The 21,853-nt window shown below is 45.4% G+C and overlaps 1 protein-coding gene across 1 annotated transcript in view; it reads left to right on the plus strand.

The window, feature by feature from the left end:
* Nucleotides 1-21,853, plus strand: part of si:dkey-151g10.3 (serine/threonine-protein kinase WNK3) — a 120,419-nt gene that overhangs the window by 83,575 nt on the left and 14,991 nt on the right. The window contains exons 17-18 of the mRNA XM_060936638.1: nt 11,070-11,155; nt 14,645-14,773. Of these exons, the coding sequence (XP_060792621.1) occupies nt 11,070-11,155; nt 14,645-14,773 (215 nt within the window). The remainder of the gene's footprint in view (nt 1-11,069; nt 11,156-14,644; nt 14,774-21,853) is intronic.

Here is a 21,853-nt window from a genome sequence, read left to right on the forward strand (position 1 = left end):
TGACAAGCTAATCATGGAAAAACAACTCAATCTCTATCTCATCTGACCAAATAAACCTTCTTCCGGGAAGGCTGTTTCTTTGTCCATGTTGTCAGCTGCAGGCTTTAGTTGAGCTTGAAGGTGTCAATTTTGGAGCAAGGACTTCTTCCTTGGATGGCAGCCTCTCAGTAAATGGCAATGTAAAACTTGCTGGATTGTAGACAGTGTTTCAGCAGCTTCCAGTTCATAGCAGGCCTGTGCATTAGTAATTTCTGGGTTGACCATCTGAACCATTTTCCCCACAGCTGAGGGTGACAGTATGAATTTTCTTCCAGACCTTGGCAAAGTGGCTACACCTCCCAGTAACTTGCACTTGTCAAACAAATACTGTTTTTATGTTGGGACTGAACACCTACTGTACCAGCTGTAGTCAATCATGATCACTAACAGGAATTTAAAAGCCATGGACTTGGCAAGTTAAAAGACATTTTGGAACTTTTTGCGCCACTGAATTAATAATCAAAGTTGGTGTATTTGTACATTTGACCATGTTGATTTCAGAAAACCCAAAATTAATTGAAATGTTTGTACCAAATTCTTGTTTTTTCCTCTTAACCCTCTGGGGTGTGAGGGTATTTTCTGGCACTCTAATGATTTTGGCATACTCTGATTTTGTTGTCAATTTCAACAAATCTAAACAGTATTTTCAAAGTTATGTGACTTTTTTTATATTCAGCACAAGTTCAGGTACAATAATATCTATGTAGTATGTATGTCATGATTGTACTTAAAAAACAGATAAATGAAGATGTTGTAAAAAGCAGTTTTAGAACAAGATGCCATCTCCAAGATGCAACTGCCCCGGCATCTCAAATCCAGCAACCCGCCTCCTGCACTATCGATACCATCACATTCAAACCTAAGGACATCAAGAGGCTCTTGAAAGGACTCAAACCGGACAAAGCTTCTGGGCCAGATGAAATCCCCACCAGAGTCCTTAGGGAATGTGGTGCAGAGCTTGCAAGCCCCCTGTGTCGCCTCTTTAACTGCTGCTTTTCAAGTGGACTCTTCCCAAGTCAGTGGAAGGTGGCCTCTGTTACTCCAGTGCACAAGAAAGACTCGAAAGTGGACCCGTCCAAGTACCACCCCATATCCCTGCTTTCAGTCATTAGCAAGGTTATGGAATCAGCAGTGAACCAACAGCTACAGAGATACGTTCTCAAAAACAACCTCATCTCCCACAGACAGTTTGGATTCAGACCAGAACACAGCACGGCTGACATCTTAAACATCCTGTGCCAGAAGTGGAACAACTCCCTAGACTCAGGTGAGGAAGTCTGCGTCGTAGCCTTGGACATCCAGGGGGCATTTGACAAAGTGTGGCATCATGGTCTGATAGCCAAACTCTATTCGAGAGGAGTGTCTGGAAAGCTGCTCCAATGGCTCCAAAGCTACCTCTCAAACAGATCCATCAGAGTGGTCCTATCAGGCCAGGCCTCAGAACCCTACTCCATCAATGCCTCAGTACTACAAGGATTGATCCTCAGCCCTCTCCTCTTCTCCATCTTCATCGACGACCTGGTTGATGTATGTGAGAATGAGATGTACATGTATGCTGATGACTTAACCCTGTATGCACGCATCAGATCTCCAGCAGACAAGGCCAAAGTGGAGGTGAGCCTGAACCAGGATCTCCAACAAATCGCCATCTGGGGAGACCAGTGGAAGACCACTTTCGAGCCATCAAAGTGTAAGTTTGTTACACTCTCAAGAAAGAGGACTCCACCTGCACTGGACCTGCACTTCAATGGTCACCAGTTGACCACGGCCAATGAGTTGGACATCCTGGGGTCACAATAGACAAGAAGTTGTCCTGGTTGAAACATCTGACCAAAATCTCCATATGGGTAGGTCAGAAACTGGCAGCACTGAGGAGAGTGGCCAGTAAACTCACCGTGGAGAGTCAAGCAACTGTCTACAAGCTACAGGTATGCAGCATCATGGAATACGCCTCACTCAGCTAGATGAGTGCCTCACCGACACATCTTGGCCTACTTGACAACATCCAGAAGAAGGCCCTAAAGATTATAGGAGTGGACCAGGACACTGCCAGCACAAAACTCTCCATCCCCAGCCTTGGCCACAGAAGACAGGTTGCTGCTGCTACAGTCCTGTTCAAAAACCCACCACTGCCCTACAGATCTCCAGGATATGCTCCCCCCGCCATACCCTAGATGGCGAACCACCTGCCTATGCACAGCTATGCCAGATCATGCCCTGGACCTCCCAGCCTCTAATACTCGCACCCTGGACAGAACCTTCCTCCACACTGCTGTCCAGGTATGGAATAGCCTTCCAGAACATGTAGTTGGACCCGTAGACACTGGCCCCCAGACCTTTAAATGCAGGGTCCACAGGCATCTTCTGACCACTCCTCCCACTACCAGATGAGCTATAATGAACCACATGATTGGCCAAGTGGAATTGTATTCTATCTTGCTATTGTTCACAATTGTACACAATAAAAATTAAAAAAAAAAAACTGTGTTGGAACATGTGAAAAACATCACCTTACCCATTGTGATGAACCATTTTGATCACTTGAGGTGATTCTCTTCAGTCTTAGGAATGTATCAAGCACAAAAACTTAAATCTGCTCCATTTTGGTCATCAAAAAATGTCCTGTTGTTTTAGGATAAAGGATTGGCAGTGGGAGGGGTATTCAATGAGAAGAGTAAAAAATTCCATTCCATTCAATGAAAAGAGTGAATACCCCACTGTCATCTCTTAATCCCATCAGGTCAAGTGGTCAAAATGATTCACCACAGTGGGTAAGGTAATGTTTTTTCACACATTCCAACACAATTCTGAAACAGCTTTTTACAACATCTTCATTTATTTGTTATTTTATTTTAGTTTGGTATTTGACTCTATTCATTGTGTTTTGAAATTAACTCTTGTACTATTTTACTCAGTTCAGAGCCACAACCTACTCTGTTACACAATTACTCTGTAATTTTGCTCCCACTCCAACTCCAAATTTTGCTCTCTAAACTCAAAATAGAGCAAAATTAACTATTTTTCAGGAAAATACTTTTAACTCTGGAAAAATTGTTCAGTCATTTTTCCTGTGTATGCACTACAAGTGCATGTATATCAACCAATATGCTTATAAGATATACAGTGGTGCTTGAAAGTTTGTGAACCCTTTAGAATTTTCTGTATTTCTGCATAAATATGACCTAAAACATCATTAGATTTTCACACAAATCCTAAAAGTAGATAAAGAGAACCCAGTTAAACAAATGAGACAAAAATATTATACTTGACCATTTATTTATTGAGGAAAATGATCCAATATTACATATCTGTGAGGGGCAAAAGTATGTGAACCTTTGCTTTCAGTATCTGGTGTGACCCCCTTGTGCAGCAATAAGTGCAACTAAACGTTTCTGGTAACTGTTGATCAGTCCTGCACACCGGCTTGGAGAAATTTTAGTCCATTCCTCCATACAGAACAGCTTCAACTCTGGGATGTTGGTGGGTTTCCTCACATGAACTGCTCGCTTCAGGTCCTTCCACAACATTTCGATTGGATTAAGGTCAGGACTTTGACTTGGCCATTTCAAAACATTAACTTTATTCTTCTTTAACCATTCTTTGGTAGAACGACTTGTGTGCTTAGGGTCGTTGTCTTGCTGCATGACCCACCTTCTCTTGAGATTCAGTTCATGGAAAGATGTCCTGACATTTTCCTTTAGAATTTGCTGGTATAATTCAGAATTCATTGTTCCATCAATGATGGCAAGTTGTCCTGGCCCAGATGCAGCAAAACAGGCCCAAACCATGACACTACCGCCACCATGTTTCACAGATGGGATAAGGTTCTTTTGCTGGAATGCAGTGTTTTCCTTACTCCCAACATAATACTTCTCATTTAAACCAAAAAGTTCTATTTTGGTCTCATCCGTCCACAAAACATTTTTCCAATAGCCTTCTGGCTTGTCCACGTGATCTTTAGCAAACTACAGACGAGCAGCAATGCTCTTTTTGGAGAGCAGTGGCTTTCTCCTTGCAACCCTGCCATGCACACCATTGTTGTTCAGTGTTCTCCTGATGGTGGACTCATGAACATTAACATTAACCAATGTGAGAGAGGCCTTCAGTTGCTTAGAAGTTACCCTGGGGTCCTTTGTGACCTCGCCGACTATTACACGCCTTGCTCTTGGAGTGATCTTTGTTGGTCGACCACTCCTGGGGAGGGTAACAATGGTTTTGAATTTCCTCCATTTGTACACAATCTGTCTGACTGTGGATTGGTGGAGTCCAAACTCTTTAGAGATAGTTTTGTAACCTTTTCCAGCCTGATGAGCATCAACAACGCTTTTTCTGAGGTCCTCAGACATCTCCTTTGTTCGTGCCATGATACACTTCCACAAACATGTGTTGTGAAGATCAGACTTTGATAGATCCCTGTTCTTTAAATAAAACAGGGTGCCCACTCACACCTGATTGTCATCCCATTGATTGAAAACACCTGACTCTAATTTCACCTTCAAATTAACTGCTAATCCTAGAGGTTCCCATACTTTTGCCACTCACAGATATGTAATATTGGATCATTTTCATCAATAAATAAATGACCAAGTATAATATTTTTGTCTCATTTGTTTAACTGGGTTCTCTTTATCTACTTTTAGGACTTGTGTGAAAACCTGATGATGTTTTAGGTCATATTTATGCAGAAATATCGAAAATTCTAAAGGGTTCACAAACTTTCAAGCACCACTGTAGAACAAATATTTACACTTACTCAAGTTGATCTTTGGCTGGATTAAGTCAAAGTAAAAAAAAAAAAAGGTACCACTCATCATCAGTGTTGGAGTTCTCAAGATTTAATTGAATCACTGTCCTGAATCATGAATTGAATCATGAATTGAATCACTGTCCTGAAATTGAATCCTGAAATTGAACTGTTGTCCAAAATCATCTGAAGCACATAAAATCCGTGTGCCATCTCGTACCAAGTTTTACCTCCAAACAGGGAGCCTAAACAATGGCTGACAGATTTTATCCTTTTGACGGTGGGCATTCCCACCGTGAAAGAGAAACCAGTTGAAACCGAAAGAGTGAAAATGATTATCATGCCGCAGGCTTGTAGTACTTGAGTCCAAGACTCGGACTCAAGTCCAACTCGTGCCCTAATTTTAAGGACTTGTGGCTTGACTTGGACTTGAGCACTGATGACTCGGACTTGGACTCGGACTCGTGCATTAACTGCATTAGGACTTTGTGGCAGCGGGGGCGTGGTCAAGCACTGGTCTGTGACAGGAGGGCGGAGTCAGGGAAGGTAAGTGGCAGAATCACTACACCTGATGTCAATTAACCTGTATTTGTGTGTCTTCCCAGTGACCGCGCCCTACTTAAGGAGGGAGAGCGAGAGCAGAAGGAGTTCTTCCCCGAACCAGACGCCGATTGTGTGTGTGTGTCTGTGATTACATGATAGATGTTCACTGAAAAGTGTAACAATAAACAAACGCTTTACCAACCTGAACTCTGTCCGGCCGTCTTCTGTGCTCCGCCCTCCTGTGAGAACCACTACAGTGGTGCTGAAACCCGGGAATTATCTGGAGCGCAGAAGCCGAACAGCCCCATGGAGTCCTCCCCGTTCGCCGACCTGGTCCACGCCCTCGCCACGGCCCAGCAAAGCCAGCACCAGGCGCTAGTTGCCCTCCGAAAGGAGCAGGAACAGCGGTTCGAAGCCCTGGTGTTGGCCCAGCAAGAAGATCGTCAGGCGTCCTGGCACCTCCTCACGTCGGCGGGGTCCACCAACGCTCCCACCGCGGGCCCGTCCCCCCTCACCCTAACAAAGATGGGCCCGCAGGATGACCCCGAGGCATTCATCACGCTCTTTGAGCAAGTCGCGGAGACCTCGGGGTGGCCAATGGAACAGTGCGCGGCACGCCTCCTCCCCCTGCTAACGGGAGAGGCACAGCTGGCCGCGCTACAGCTCCCCGCCGACCGCCGGCTGGCCTACGTGGACCTTCGCCGGGCCGTCCTCCAGCGTGTGGGGCACACCCCTGAGCATCAGCGTCAGCGCTTCCGCGCTTTGCGCTTGGAGGAAGTCGGCCAGTCGTTCGCATTTGGCCAGCAACTCCGGGACGCCTGCTGGTGGTGGTTGAGGGCCGACAACCACAACGCCAAGGGGATCATCGACCAGGTGGTACTGGAACAATTCATCGTGCACTTGCCAGCAGGAACCGCGGAGTGGGTCCAGTGCCACCGCCCGGCATCGCTGGATCAGGTAATCGAGCTGGCGGAGGACCATTTGGCAGCTGTCCCAGCGGCAGGACAACAGACAGCCTCTTCTCTCCTCTCCTCTTCTCTCTCTCTCCCTCCTCCTGTGTCTCGTCCTTGCCCCATTCCTCCACCACAGAAGCGGGGGCCGGCGCCACCCCTGCCGGCCCGCCACACCCACGGTGCCCTCCCGTTTCTCCCTTCTGTGTCTGTCTCTCCCCCCCTCAGGTGAGTGAGCCCTAGAACACCAGTGCGGAGAGGAAGCCCGGGCCGGTTTGCTGGCACTGCGGGGAGCCGGGCCACCTCCAACAGCAGTGCACAGTAATGAAGGTGGGTGCAGTGGTTCGGATCCCCGACGTGCCAGCAGCCACCCTCGATCGGGTGGAGCGTATCGCATACCGGTGAGTATTCAAGGGGATACATATCAGGCGTTGGTGGATTCTGGTTGTAATCAGACCTCAGTTCACCAAAGCCTCACCCACTCGATAATTTTGGGGACTGACTGGCCGGGATTCGGGGAGTTGATCAGTCATTTAGTGAAGAGTGGGTCCTGCCATAGTTCAGCAGGGGGAGGTCCCGGTGTCGCCTTGGCGGGAGCTGCTGTCACAGAGCCATCTACGTCATCTCCGTGTCAGAGCGAGGAGCCACAGGCTCCTCCTCCCTCTCTCGGGGAATCCCTGGCGGATTTCTCGTTAGAGCAGTCGCGAGGCGAGACTCTGCGGCATGCCTTTGACCAAATGAGAGTAATCGATGGTCAAACGCTCCCGCCAAACGCCACCCTGTTCTTCCCCTATTTTTCTATTATGAAGGATAGATTATACCGAGTGATGCAGGACACTCAGACGAAAGAGCAAATCACACAGCTTTTGATTCCAAAAAGCTGCCGGGAATTGGTATTCCAGGTGGCTCACTTTAATCCCATGGCTGGACACTTGGGGCAGGATAAGACACTAGCCCGAATAATGGCCCGATTCTATTGGCCGGGGATTCGCGGCGATGTCCGTAGGTGGTGTACGGCATGCCGCGAATGCCAGTTAGTAAATCGAGCGGCCATTCCAAAAGCACCTTTGTGCCCTCTACCATTAATCGAGACCCCGTTTGAAAGAATTGGGATGGATCTCGTTGGGCCATTAGATCGGTCAACACGAGGGTACCGCTTTATATTAGTTCTGGTGGACTATGCAACGCAATACCCCGAAGCAGTGCCTCTCCGCAATATCTCAGCACGCAGTATTGTGATAAAGTAGATAAAGTACTCGTACTGTTGCCCACATCGAGCTCCAAATTGATCGCCAAGTGGCAAGGACCCTTTGAGGTCACACGGCAAGTTGGGGACGTTGACTATGAGGTGAGGCGAACGGACAGGGGTGGGGCGCTACAGATTTACCACCTCAATCTACTCAAACTCTGGAACGAGGAGGTCCCCGTAGCGTTGGTGTCGGTGGTTCTGGAGAAGGCAGAGCTGGGGCCGGAGGTTCAAAAGGGGGCATTGGCATCGCATACCTCTCCGGTCCCCTGTGGAGACCACCTCTCCCCGACCCAACTCGCGGAGGTTGCCCAGTTGCAGACCGAGTTTTCGGACATGTTCTCACCCCTGCCCGGCCGCACCAACCTCATAGAGCACCACATTGAGACGCCCCCGGGGGTGGTAGTGCGTAGCCGCCCTTACAGGCTACCCGAACACAAGAAAAAAGTAGTTCGGGAAGAACTCGAGGCCATGCTCGAAATGGGCATCGTCGAGGAGTCCCACAGTGACTGGAGCAGCCTGGTGGTCTTGGTACCCAAGGCCGACGGGTTGGTCCGGTTCTGTGTGGACTATAGAAAAGTCAACGTGGTGTCTAAATTCAACGCATACTCAATGCCTCGTATTGATGAGTTGCTTGATCGACTAGGCACGGCTCGCTTCTATTCGACACTGGATTTAACAAAGGGATATTGGCAGATCCCCTTGACTCCACTATCCCGAGAAAAAACGGCTTTTTCCACACCGTTCGGTTTACACCAATTTGTCACACTTCCTTTTGGGCTGTTTGGGGCACCCGCTATGTTTCAGTGGCTGATGGACAGGGTCCTCCGCCCCCACGCCACCTATGCGGCCGCTTACCTCGACGACATTATTGTCTATAGTAATGACTGGCCGAGGTACCTCGAACACCTGAGGGCCGTCCTTAGGTCGCTGAGGCAAGCAGGTCTCACAGCCAACCCGAAGAAGTGTGCGATTGGGCGGGTGGAAGTACGGTATCTGGGCTTCCACTTGGGCAACGGGCAGGTGCGTCCCCAAATTAATAAGACAGCAGCAATTGCGGCCTGCCCGAGGCCCAAGACCAAAAAGGGGGTGAGACAGTTCCTGGGGCTGGCTGGCTATTATCGTAGGTTTATACCTAATTATTTGGACATCACCAGCCTGCTGACTGATCTGACTAAAAAGGGGGCACCAGATCCGGTCCAGTGGACGGAGCAATGCCAGCGGGCTTTTTCTGAGGTAAAGGCCGCACTGTGTGGGGGGCCACTTTTACACTCCCCTGACTTCTCTCTCCCCTTTATGTTACAGACAGATGCGTCAGACAGAGGGCTGGGGGCTGTTTTGTCCCAGGAGGTGGAGGGGGAGGACTGCCCAGTCCTGTACATCAGTAGGAAGCTGTCGGTGCGTGAGGGGCGCTACAGCACGATTGAAAAAGAGTGCTTAGCAATCAAGTGGGCGGTCCTCGCCCTCCGTTACTAACTGCTGGGACGCCCTTTCACCCTCTGTTCGGACCACGCGCCCCTCCAGTCGCTCCACCGCATGAAGGATGCCAACACGTGGATCACCCATTGGTATCTGACACTCCAATCCTTTAATTTCAAGGTGGTCCACAGGCCGGGGGCGCAGATGGTCGTAGCGGACTTCCTCTCCCGTCAAGGGGGGGGAGTCGGCTGCAGGCCGGACAGCCACCCGGCCTGAGTCGGGCGGTGGGGGTATGTGGCAGCGGGGGCGTGGTCAAGCGCCGGTCTGTGACAGGAGGGCGGAGTCAGGGAAGGTAAGTGGCAGAATCACTACACCTGATGTCAATTAACCTGTTTGTGTGTCTTCCCAGTGACCGCGCCCTACTTAAGGAGGGAGAGCGAGAGCAGAAGGAGCTCTTCCCCAAACCAGACGCCGATTGTGTGTGTGTGTGTCTGTGATTACATGATAGATGTTCACTGAAATGTGTAACAATAAACAAACGCTTTACCAACCTGAACTCTGTCCTGCCATCTTCTGTGCTCCGCCCTCCTGTGAGAACCGCTACAGACTTGTAAATAGGAGAGAAGAACTCAGATTTTTTCTTTTTTTGTAACATGCCATAATAATTTGGTATAAGATATTTATATCTACATTAATTTTTGTACTAATTTCACGCAAGCATGTCACACCTGCATGCCTTGGCACATGCATCAGATAGACTTTCAGGCAGCCTCTGAACAGCACGTGCACCAAGTGGACTCTCGTGTGCGTGCGCCGTAAATGACTCGCACCTGCACAGGATTAAGGTGCAATCAGCGCGCTGATATAAAAACTGTGAAAATACACTTACTTTGCAAAGTATTCAATTGTGTTGCTGACACATTACCAAGCCTTATTTCCTTGTTTGATTTCCTGTTTCTCGTCTTTGATTCTGCTAAGTCTACGATAGCCTGTTTGTGCCTCGCTCGACCTATTGCCTGTTTCACTGCTTTACAGTTTTGCCTGCTGTTCTGAATTGCTTGCCTGTCTTCACTTGTATTAATAAACACACCTTCTGCACTTACATCCGTCTCCCAACCATCTCTGACAGAATACTTTTCACTCCCTGACAAAGAGAATGCAGATTCACCTGTTCATATGTCATGTTCAGGAAGAAACTAATGTTAATGGCGCTAAAACCGCCACCGTCAAATGGTGTGGTTGGAGCGTTGGACTTGACTCAGACTCAGCTCAAAATTTTCTTTAATGACTTGGACTTGACTCGGACTTGAACACTGGAGACTCGAGACTGGACTTGGACACGTTGTTTAGTGACTTGACTACAACACTGTCATGCCATTACCGTGTGAATAGTCTTTTATGAATGCATAAGTGGGCACTCAGTGCTCCGACTCAGGTGTGACTGAGTAAGGTGACAAGTTTTATGTTTCATCTAGTTTAGGTAATTTAAAAAATATATTATTTGGCAGTGGGGACATAAGAAAGTGTAAAGTATAAAGTTTCTGTCAATATGTTTATCATGCTTGTATGATAAAAACTCGCAGATATTTATCTAAATACATTACCTACTCATTCTAAACCTGCTGAGCTTCGCCAGCGAAGCTCTCGACCCCAGAGGGTTAAAGATGTATGGTCTACAATCTTCCCCAGAAAAAGAACAATTCAAAGAAATCATTTAAAGCCCAATATTTCCATGACATTTTTCATGATGAGTGTAAGTAAACTTCTAACCCAGCATGTAGGTGTTACAATATTGCTGGCCATGCCTGAGCAGTGCAATTATATCTCCGACATGCATGGTAGCTTGTTTTCCCCAGGTCTCATGCTGAAAGTTTGTGTTGAGATTCACTAATTATTAACATGTATGTATTTGTATTTTGTGTGGGATTTTATGTATTTGTCCTGGTCCACAGTTTTGTATCCATGTTTTTATTTGTTAGACTTGGTAGACTGTGTGTGTGTGTGTGTGTGTGTGTGTGTGTGTGTGTGTGTGTGTGTGTGTGTTGTTGTTGTTTTCCTGATTTGCTGTTATCTGCTTGAGTTGGTCTAATACTCATCATCTCATATGCTCTGTTTCTCTTCTGGGCAGATGGGAATTCTAGCAGTCAGGGAGTGAAAGAGGACAGGGAGACCCCCTCAGATACCCAACCATGTGTGCACAGAGGACGTTTCCAGGTGCAGCTTCTCTTTACTCATTAAATTACACATAACTGAGAGCCACAGTAATAACGTTAAGCCAGCTATTTCCATTTCAGTTGACTTGCCAGAAAGAAATACCGTAACTTGACAGGTTCTCTTTCAAGCATTTGTTTTGGTATCTCACTGTAAGATATGCTTCGCTTCATAGTCCTGATAAATCCTTGTTTCAATATGCCAACTCTTGTTGGCTGACATTCCTGACATATCCATATGCTCTTCCACCTTACTAAAGGACCAGTGCACCATCACAATGCCATTCAAATACCTCTTCTTGATTTATTCAGAATGATCTACCTTGATATGGCCACTTTGAGGGCATAGCGGAACAGTCCACAATTTGACCTAATAACTTGACCACCAGTCACTAATCTACCTTGGTCATGTCAAGTCTCTTTTTTCAGAAGAGGCTTTTTTGAGGATTGCAGAGTTCGGCTACTTCAAGCTAGCCACCATCAGCTAGCTCTTAATCTCAGTTGCTAGTGTCGAAACTACCTACTGATTGAAAGTTTTGCAAAAAATCTTTCTTGATATGACAGTTAGAGATCCATGCGACACCAAAGAAATGAAGAAGTCTCTTCTTTGAATGTACCTGTGTGGCAACAAGATTTCAGGCATGGACACTCAATAGCAGATGTACTTTTTGTCCTGGGCTGTGACATGTCCAGACTGCACTGGCCCACCTGCCTGTCTGTCCGTCCGTCTGTCTCTGAAAAGTCTTCGACAAAGCTAAATTAGTTTGTCAGACCAAGATTTATTATTGGGGATGCTAGGTTATTTGGCAATGGGTGTGGCAGTTTAGAGACTAGAGCCAGCACATGCTGGAGATATCAGCTCAAGGTGGTGTTCAGCAAGGGCCAATGGCAGTGTGTCACATCTGCACCTGCTCACGCTCAAGATTCCACTTCCCAGAGTTTGGATTTGGGTTTGCCTGTCAGCTTTGCCTTTAATAAACTCTCTACCACTTTTACATCCATCTGTCACTTGCATTCCTGACACAGTGATTAAAGACATCACCCTGCCTCTCAGCATGGATTTGCAGGATGTGTGCAGCTATACAGCTTTTGCCTCTTTTCTAGAGAAGAAAGAGGAAAACATCCAATTTTGGGTCTGGCCTTCCCCACAACATGCTAAGTTCCTGAGCCTGGAATGGAGCACAACCCAAAAGAGAAAGGGTGTCTGTTCTGAGATGGATGATCCCAAACTCCTAGATTCCACCAAACATGATTCTGTGATGTCACAACTACTAGTACATTTTTATTTCATACATAGCCCGGCTTTGTATCCCACCAGAAGCATTTCAGAAGCAGAGTGTTTCAGAAACATTTTTTGCTGCCCGATTTTGACTGTTCATTTCCACTTGATATTTGTGCTGCTCTGCGCAGCTTGAATGTGGCTTGCAGCAAAAATAGACTAGGTGTGTTTTATTAGCAGAGTGGAACGCTACTTCTGTAACATGGTGCATCTGGTGGAATCACAAGCATTGTCTAGTGTGGCCACAATCAACTCCATCAGCCATGTTGCAGCCAGAATGTGATACAACCACACCTGTTGGAATCCAGGCTTTAGAGCCCCCTTTAAGTCTCAGCACACATGCACACCAGTGTTTCATAAGATATGTGTTCCCCTTAGTTCCCATGGCTACAACGCCACCATCCTCAGATCTCCTGGCAAGACAGAGATATTCTGCAGTGGTCCACATCATGCATACAATACTGTCCCCGTCTCCCTAAGTTCACAGTTGCTTCCACCACTGTAGAAAGTCCTGAAGTCACCACCACTGCGCACATCCCTGAAATGTCACTGGATGCATGTGGAGGTTTTCAGCAAAGGTATAGCCAGTGAGCTCCCTCCTCATCAGCCTTACAAGTGTGGCATAGAGCTCCTCCCTGGCACCATGTCTCCCTGCTGCTAAATGTATACTCTTGCCATCTCTGGGAAAAAGGCCATGGAGGACTATGTACAGGAGGTGGTACAACAGGGGTACATTTGTCCCTCCATGTTACCTGCATCTTTTGGCTTCTTCTTCATGGAGAAGAAGGGAGAGGGCCTCAGGGTATGCACTGACCACCATGGGCTGAATCATGTCACTGTGAAATATCCCTACCCTTGCCTTTAGTTCCACCAGCCCTGAAACAACTCCAATCAGTCAAGGTGTTCACAAAAGCTGGACCTTCACAGCGCCTAAAGCTTGGTGCGCATCCATGAGGTTGATGAGTGGAAGACGGTGTTTAACACCACCTCTGGCCACTATGAGTACTGCATCATGCCATATGGGCTATCTTGTGTGCCAAGTGTCTTCCAGAGACTGATAATGTACTGAGGAACATGCTTGGCAAGTTTATCGCCTACATTGACAATATCCTTATCTACTCTCCTGACCAAAAAAGTCATGAGGCCCAAGTCAAAAAGGTCCTAGCCAGACTACTTGACAGTCACCTGATTGTGAAAGCAGAGATGTACGAATTTCATGTCACTCAAATCTCCTTCCTGGGCTAAATCATCAGTACGGAGAGAGTAACTATGGATCAGAACAAGATTGCTGCAGTTACCACGTGGCCTACTCCCACTACTGTCAAGGAGCTCCAGTGTTTCTGGGCTTTGCCATCTTCTACTCATGATTCATCAGGGGTTTCAGCTCTATTGCAGCCCCACTCATTGCCCTGCTCGAAAAGGGACACAAGTGCCTTCAATGGAACCTTGAGGCAGAAAAAGCATTTGGTCAGCTGAAAATAGCCTTCATGCCTGCTCCTATCCTCAGACACCCTGATCCCACCAAACCATTCATGGTTGAAGTGGATGCCTCCAAGTCTGGTGGCATAGCAATGCACTCCCAGAATTTTGTCAAGAAGCCCATTACACCCCATAGCATTCTTCTCAAAGAAACTCATCCCCACAGAATTAAACTATGACATTGGCAACTGGGAGCTATCGGCCATAAACTGGGCACTGGTGGAGTGGTGACACTGGCTGGAAGGAGTAACATACCATTTCAGCATCTGCACTGACCACAAGAACCTAGAGTATCTCAAGTCTGCCAAAAGATTGAACTCCTGTCAAACTCACTGGGCCTTGTTCTTCAGCTGTTTTCAGTTCACCATAACCTACAGACCAGGTTCCAAAAACACCAAAGCTGATTCTCTGTCTTATATCTATCCCTCCTCAGCTCCAGCTCAGGATTCAGAACCCATTATCCCTCTGGCCTGTTTTATCAATGCCATTACCTGGAATATAGACAGATAACTCACCCAGACCTTGCTGTATCACACTCCTGACAATTGCCCCACCAATCTCACCTATGCCCCTCCATGCCTCCAAGGCCAGCTGATCACTTGGGCACACACTACTCCCACAACAGGGCACTCAGGCAGCCAATGCACTTATCAGCTGCTGAAAACTAAGTACTAGCGGCTGAACATACTTACTGACATCAATCAGTACATCTCCTCATGTTCTGCGTGTGCACAGGCTAAAGTAACCCAGGCACTTCCAGTCAGCAAACTCATGACATTACCTACACCACAATGTCCCTGGTCCTACATCATCATTGACTTCATCACAGATCTTTCCAAGTCCCAGAATAACACAGTGATCATGGTAATCATTGACCACTTTTCAAAATCACTGAGAATCATCCCTTGACCCAGTCTCCCCACAGCACTAGAAACAGCAGAAATAACCTTCTTCCATGTTTTCCATTACTTTGGTATCCCCAAAGACATAACGATCAGGGCCCCCAGTTCACGTCCTGAGTCTGGGCAAGTTTTATGGACAAATTGGGGGTCTCAGTGAGCTTAACTCCTGGCTACTACCCACAGTCCAATGGTCAACTGGAAACAGCCATCCAGGAGATTGGATGCTTCCTTAGAATGTCCTGTGCCGAGAATCAGAGGGACTGGGCACAGTTCCTGCCATGGGCCGAGTATGCACAAAACTCCTTATGACACTCTGCTACACAGCTTACACCCTTCCAGTGCATACTCAGCTACAAACCTCTTCCTAAAGGACAACTCTCCCACCAATGTGCCCACAGTCGATGACTAGTTCAAGTACAGTGAACAGATGTGGGAGAGTACTCACCTGCACTTGGAGCAAGAGGCTCAGAGGTACAAGCACTTCGCTGACCTTCATAGAGTGGTAACCCCCCAATATAACCCAGGTGACAGAGTGTGACTGTCTACCAAAGACACCCAAATATGCAAGAAACTCACTGCAAAATACATCAGCACCTTCAAGATCCTGCAACAAAAAAACAATGTCACCTACAAGTTAGACTTGCCCCAACACAGCAGCCTCTCACCCACCTTCCATGTCTCATGCTTGAAACCTGCCACCTCTGGACCCTTAGACATCAATGTCCCCTCCACTTCACCCCCTGCATCTCTCACCCTGGATGGACACCTCACCTACATAGTCCACAACATCTTCAACTCTCACCACAAAGGGGACAACCAGGGTACTAACTCGACCAAAATATTAATGTAGTGGCACCAGTCATAATAGCCGGGGGTTTGGGGGGCCTAAGGTGGCCCCTGAAAACTCACAGGTTCTGCATGCTCAGCGATGCATTCTAGTGAATTTCCTGGCACTTGCAGGCCTCCCTGAAAGTCACTCTTTTTTGGTAATATTAATGAGATTTTTTTTGCCAAAAGTTGCTGTGATTGTTTTTGATTGAAGACTTATTATAATCAATATTCAACTATATTGGTGACATTTATGGAATAAGAATCAAACAACCAGTTGATGGTCACCAAGTGTCAGCTTTATTTTCAGCTTCAGCTGTTCAATTACAATACATGACTATCCAGATCTAACTCGGGGACCGGCACGTATTACGCGCATGGGCATAAGCGCCGCTTAACACGGATGGCACTTTACTGCGAACACAACATAAGGAAGGAGGTAGACCAAATTAGCAGGATCAGTGAAAATCTCCACACAGAACTACTCAGGTAGCTATGCACTGGGTGTTTACGTGGACAGGGAGAGTATGTCCGAATGTAGAACATTCGCATGGTGGCGCGCCGTCGCTGCCACATGGGGATAACAGAGAAACAAAAGATCACATTAAAGAAAAGATCACATTTTCAAGATTGACCAGTCTTTTTATTAGTGTAGCGGCAACTTTTACAGGCATGTCGGCAATATTGTGGGCATAGCGGTAAGGAAACATTGCATGTCAGCCCAAGACGCTGAAAAAGCCTAGTTAGAACCCTGGGCAACCTAGAATATCTGGTACAGTTGGAGGGCTATGGTCCCAAGGAGTACTTTTGGGTCCCAGCTAGGGACATCTTAGACCCACTCCTTTCTCATGACTCCCATGCCAAGCACCCTGACAGACCAGGCCCTCACCTCCGGGGCTGCCCAAGAAAAAGTATCGCTCCCAGAGTTAGCTCCTCGGGGGAGTGGAGGGTTCTGTCATGTCCGCACTTGCTTGTACTCAAGACTCCACTTCCCAGAGTTTGCAGTGGCCTTCAAATATGGCTGCTGTGGACAACAACAATCATCCTGCACCGCACCACTCTCAATCTCCGGAATGCTGATTATCACATACACCTGTTCATGATCACAGCCTCATCAACGCTGTGTATTTAAGGACTCTCAGTTCTCAAAGACTTTGTGAAGTAAATGCTAAGTGTTTCCTTGCCTGACTTTACCAAGCATTATTGTTCATGCTGATTATCTGGTTATTGATCTAGTTTGCACTTTGGTTTTTTATCGGTCTCTACATCTAATATCCTGTCTGTGCCTTGCTTGCCCATTGCCTGTTTGCTGATTCCGCCTTCACTTTATGATTTGGATTTGTCTGGCAGCTTTGCCTTTAATAAACTCTGTCACATTTACATCCATCTGTCACTTGCATTCCTCACACAGTGATTAAAGACATCACCCTGCCTTTCAGCATGGATTTGCAGGATATATACAGTGGTGCTTGAAAGTTTGTGAACCCTTTAGAATTTTCTATATTTCTGCATAAATATGACCTAAAACATCATCAGATTTTCACACAAGTCCTAAAAGTAGATAAAGAGAACCCAGTTAAACAAATGAGACAAAAATATTATACTTGGTCATTTATTTATTGAGGAAAATGATCCAATATTACAAATCTGTGAGAGGCAAAAGTATGGACAGATGTGGCCTGCCAGAAGGTGATCTATTTTGTTCTCCAGGGAGTGAACGTTAGTGATGAAGATGGATGGAAGCAGCATTTTATAGGGGTTAGCTTTTAGCTTAGTTCTTAGCCCCCCCCCAACAACCATGCTTCTGCCTTCGATTACACTGCTTCTGCTTGCTCCTCCGTCGGCTTATGCTGCTAGAGGAGTCTGCTGCACCATAGGCCCCTGGGTCTTGCTGGCGTAACACTCCGAGGCTACCCAAACACTCCCGAATAGTTGTGTCTACAAAGCTGAAGTCACTGGATGATTGTAATTCCAGCAAGTGTTGGCGACTATATACTAACACTGAGAGTGTTGATTATTACTGACATTCTAGGCAGCGTATTATGATTGGAAAAACCGTAACTGTCACAAGCCCATGCAGCTGCAGCCAAACAGGGCGCCGCCATCTTGATCAAATCATTGCATTTGACCAGAACAGAGCCACCCACCAAATACAACTTGTTGCAAATATTGCAATGACGAAAGTGATTCTGACAGAACTATGGCAGAAGTGGTGAGGGAGACAGCTAGGAAGGTGCTGGAAGTGACATTAAGACAAAGAAATGAAGACAAGGAGACTTGGTGGTGGAATGAGAAAGTCCAGGAGAGTATAAGGAGGAAGAAGTTTGCAAAGCAAAACTGGGATAAAAAGAGAGATCAAGAGAGCAGACAAGAATACAAGGAGATGTGAGGGAAACAAAGAGCACAGTGGCAAAGGCGAAGGAAAAGCCGTATGATGAACTATATGAAAGGTCCAAAACTAAGCATGGAGAAAAGGACCTGTACCAATTAGCAAGACAGTGAGATCAAGTTGGGAAGGATGTGCAGCAGGCTCATAAAGAATGCAGATGGAAATGTGCTGACAAGTGAAGAGTGTGTTGAGAAGGTGGATGGAGTACTTTGAGAAGCTGATGAATGAAGAAAATGAAAGAGAGAGAAGGTTGGCCGAGGTGGAGATAGTGAATCAGGAAGTACAGCAGATTAGCAAGGAGGAAGTAAGAACAGCTATGAAGAGAATGAAAAGTGGTAAGGCAGTCAGGCCAGATGATATACCAGTGGTGGCATGGAGATGCAAAGGAGAGATGGCAATTGACTTTTTGACTAAATTGTTTAACAAAATCTTGGAAAGTGAGAGGATGCCTGAGGAGTGGAGAAGAAGTATACTGGTACCAATATTCAAGAACAAGGGTGATGTCCGGTGCTGCAGTAACTACAGAGGCATAAAGTTGACCAGCCACAGCATGAAGTTAAAATCGACTAGGTTTTGGAGCGGTGAGGGTTCTCACACGAACAAAAAGAACAGAGCACATTACTCCAATTCTAAGGTCCCTTCACTGGCTTCCAGTAAGCTACAGAATTGACTTTAAAGCATTGCTGCTGGTGTACAAATCTCTAAATGGTACAGGGCCCAATTACCTCTCTGATATGTTGCAGCGGCCTAACCCAATCAGATCTACCAGATCGCAACAGAAAAATTTACTATTAAAACCTGTTGTTAAAACAAAGTGTGGTGAAGCAGCTTTTAGCTACTATGCAGTACAGCTATGGAACCAACTCCCAGAGGACATTAAAAATGCTCCTGCTGTTGGCAGCTTCAAATCTAGGTTAAAGACCAAGCTGTTTTCAGATGCTTTCTGTTAAATAATTAATATTTTTACATTTTTTATAATCTTTTTCTCTGCATGTTTTAAATTTATTTTAACTTTATTCTATTTTATTCTGCTAGGTTTTTTTTTTCTCTTTCTCTTTCTTTTTCTCCTTTTTCTTTTTGGCATTTTAATATTTTATTTGTACTATTGTTTAATTCTTATTATTTTCTTTTAATTCTTTTAATTCTTTTAATTAATTATTTTAGAATAAAGATAAAATTATTTTATGTAATTTTATTTCTCTATTGTTTACTGTTTTTGTTTTTACTTCTGTAAAGCACATTGAACTGCCATTGTGTATGAAATGTGCTATATAAATAAACTTGCCTTGCCTTGCCTAGGTTAAAATAGACTATTAAAAATAGACTAGGTGTGTATTATTAGCAGAGTTGAAAACCACTTTTGAGACACTTCTGACATGTCTGGTGAAATCCCAAGCAATGTCTAGTGTGGCTGCAATCAACTCCAGCAGCCATGTGGTATCCAGAACGTGATGCAGGCACAACTGGTGGAATTCAGGCTTTAGATCTACCTTTAAGTTTCAGCACAAGCACACACCAGGTTTTTTTGTTTGTTTGTTTTTGTCTTTTTGGCTCTACCTACCAGCCGTGCAGTGGTGTAGTGGTTAGCACTGTCGCCTCACAGCAAGAAGGTCCTGGGTTTGAGCCCAGCAGCCGGTGAGGGCCTTTCTGTGTGGAGTTTGCATGTTCTCCCTGTGTCTGCGTGGGTTTCCTCCGGGTGCTCCGGTTTCCCCCACAGTCCAAAGACATGCAGGTTAGGCTAATTGGTGGCTCTAAATTAACCATAGGTGTGAATGGTTGTTTGTTTCTGTGTCAGCCCTGTGAGAACCTGGTGACTTGTCCAGGGTGTACCCCACCTCTCTTGCCCATAGTCAGCTGGGATAGGCTCCAGCTGGCCTGCGACCCTGTAGAACAGGATAAGCGGCTATACCGTAGATGGATGGATGGTTCTCCCTACCATTTCTTGGTGAAGAACTGAAGATGTTGTTACTCAGTTCACACAGTGTTTACAACATTTTGGAAAACATTCCAAATATAGTAATAGTAAATGATGTTATTGGCCATATAAAAGGTGCAAACCTCTCATGTTAATCATGTAAAAGTGCTGTACATGCATAAGCCTTTACATGGTGCTTAAGCCTTTGATGGTGTTCACTAGTGTCATTGGTGTAGTGCCTGACATGTCTCATCAAATGCAGATAAGTATGGGGCATTGACATGATATAGTGGGTATTGCAAATTGTAGACAGGGGTCTATCCACCCCTGCCACATTCCTCAATTTTATTAAGCTCTCTCATCTGGCTTTGCTGACAAATGCAACTGTGTCTCATCAGTGGAAGCTAATACCATGTTCACAAATAATATTATCCAGAGGTAGCATATATAAAGAAAAAAGCAGTGGGACAAAGACAGAACCTTGTGGAACACCAAACTTTACCTTAGTATGCTTAGAGAAGTCAACATTTACATTTACAAACTGATCAACTAAATCAGAACTGAGCCAGGAGAGGGCCGTTCCCTTAACTCTAGCAACATTTTCTACTCTATCAAGGAGAATTGTGTGATCAGTGGTGTCAAAAGCTGCACTAACATCAAGCAACACAAACAAGAAGACACAACCCTGATCAGAGACCAGTAGTAGGTCATTTACTACTTTAACCAGTGCTGTCTCTGTGCGATGATGAGGTCTAAATCCTGACTGATATGTTTCGTGAATGTTATCACTATGTAGGTATGAGCCTAACAGCTATGTTACAACCTGTTCTAGTATCTTGAAGATAAAAGGGGATATTTGACATTGTGTATAGTTGGACAGCTAACAGATATTAATGTCAGGCTTTAAAAGCTACTAGTTTAAAAGATTTAGGTACTGCTACTGCTAAAGGAATTGATTATTTTTAGGAGTGGTTTGGTTGTTTCTGGTAGTATCTATTTGAAGAAACGTGTAGGTAAGGGATCTAGTACACAAGTTGAATATTTTGATTAGGAAATTTATGAAATGAATTTGGTCTCTCAAAGGGAAGTAAAACATTCTAATAACTGATCTGATATAGTTGTATTGTTTTCTACAAGGTTAGTTATCAAGTTGTCTGGCTTTAAATTAATAGTGTGAATTTTTTTTGTGATATTTTCAGTTTTGCCACTGAAAAAAATTAATGAAGTTGTCACTACTATATATTGAAGGTGTACATGTTCCCATGGTCATCTTATTCTTAGTTAATATTGCAGTACAGTATTAAATACAATCCCAATTCCAAAAAAATTGAGACACTGTTTAAAACATAAATAAAAACAGAATGTCAGGATTTGCAAATCATGGAAACCCTATATTTCATTGAAAATAGTACAAAGACAACACAGCAAATGTTGTAACTGAGAAATTTTGTTGTTTTTTGAAAAATATATGCTCATTTTGAATTTGATGTCAGCAAAATGTTTCAGAAAAGTTGGGACAGGGGGAACAAAAGACTGAAAAGGTTGCGTAATGCAAAAAGAAACTAATTTAGTTAATTGGCAACAGGTCAGTAACATGATTGGGTATAAAAAGAGCATCCCAGAGAGGCTGAGTCTCTCAGAATTAAAGATGAGGAGGGGTTCATCGATCTGTGAAAGACTGCGTGGGCAAACAGTGCAACAATTTACGAATAACGTTGCTCAATGTAAAATTGCAAAGAATTTGGTGATCAGATCATCTGTGGTACATAATATCATTAAAAGATTCAGAGAATCTGGACAAATCTCTGTATGCAAGAGACAAGGCATTGGATGCCTGTGATCTTCAGGCCCTCAGGTGACACTGCATTAAAAGCAGACATGTGTCTGTAGTGGAAATTGCTGTATGGGCT

The sequence above is a fragment of the Neoarius graeffei genome, chromosome 13 (assembly GCF_027579695.1).
Source record: "Neoarius graeffei isolate fNeoGra1 chromosome 13, fNeoGra1.pri, whole genome shotgun sequence".
In the NCBI taxonomy this organism is placed as follows: domain Eukaryota; kingdom Metazoa; phylum Chordata; class Actinopteri; order Siluriformes; family Ariidae; genus Neoarius; species Neoarius graeffei.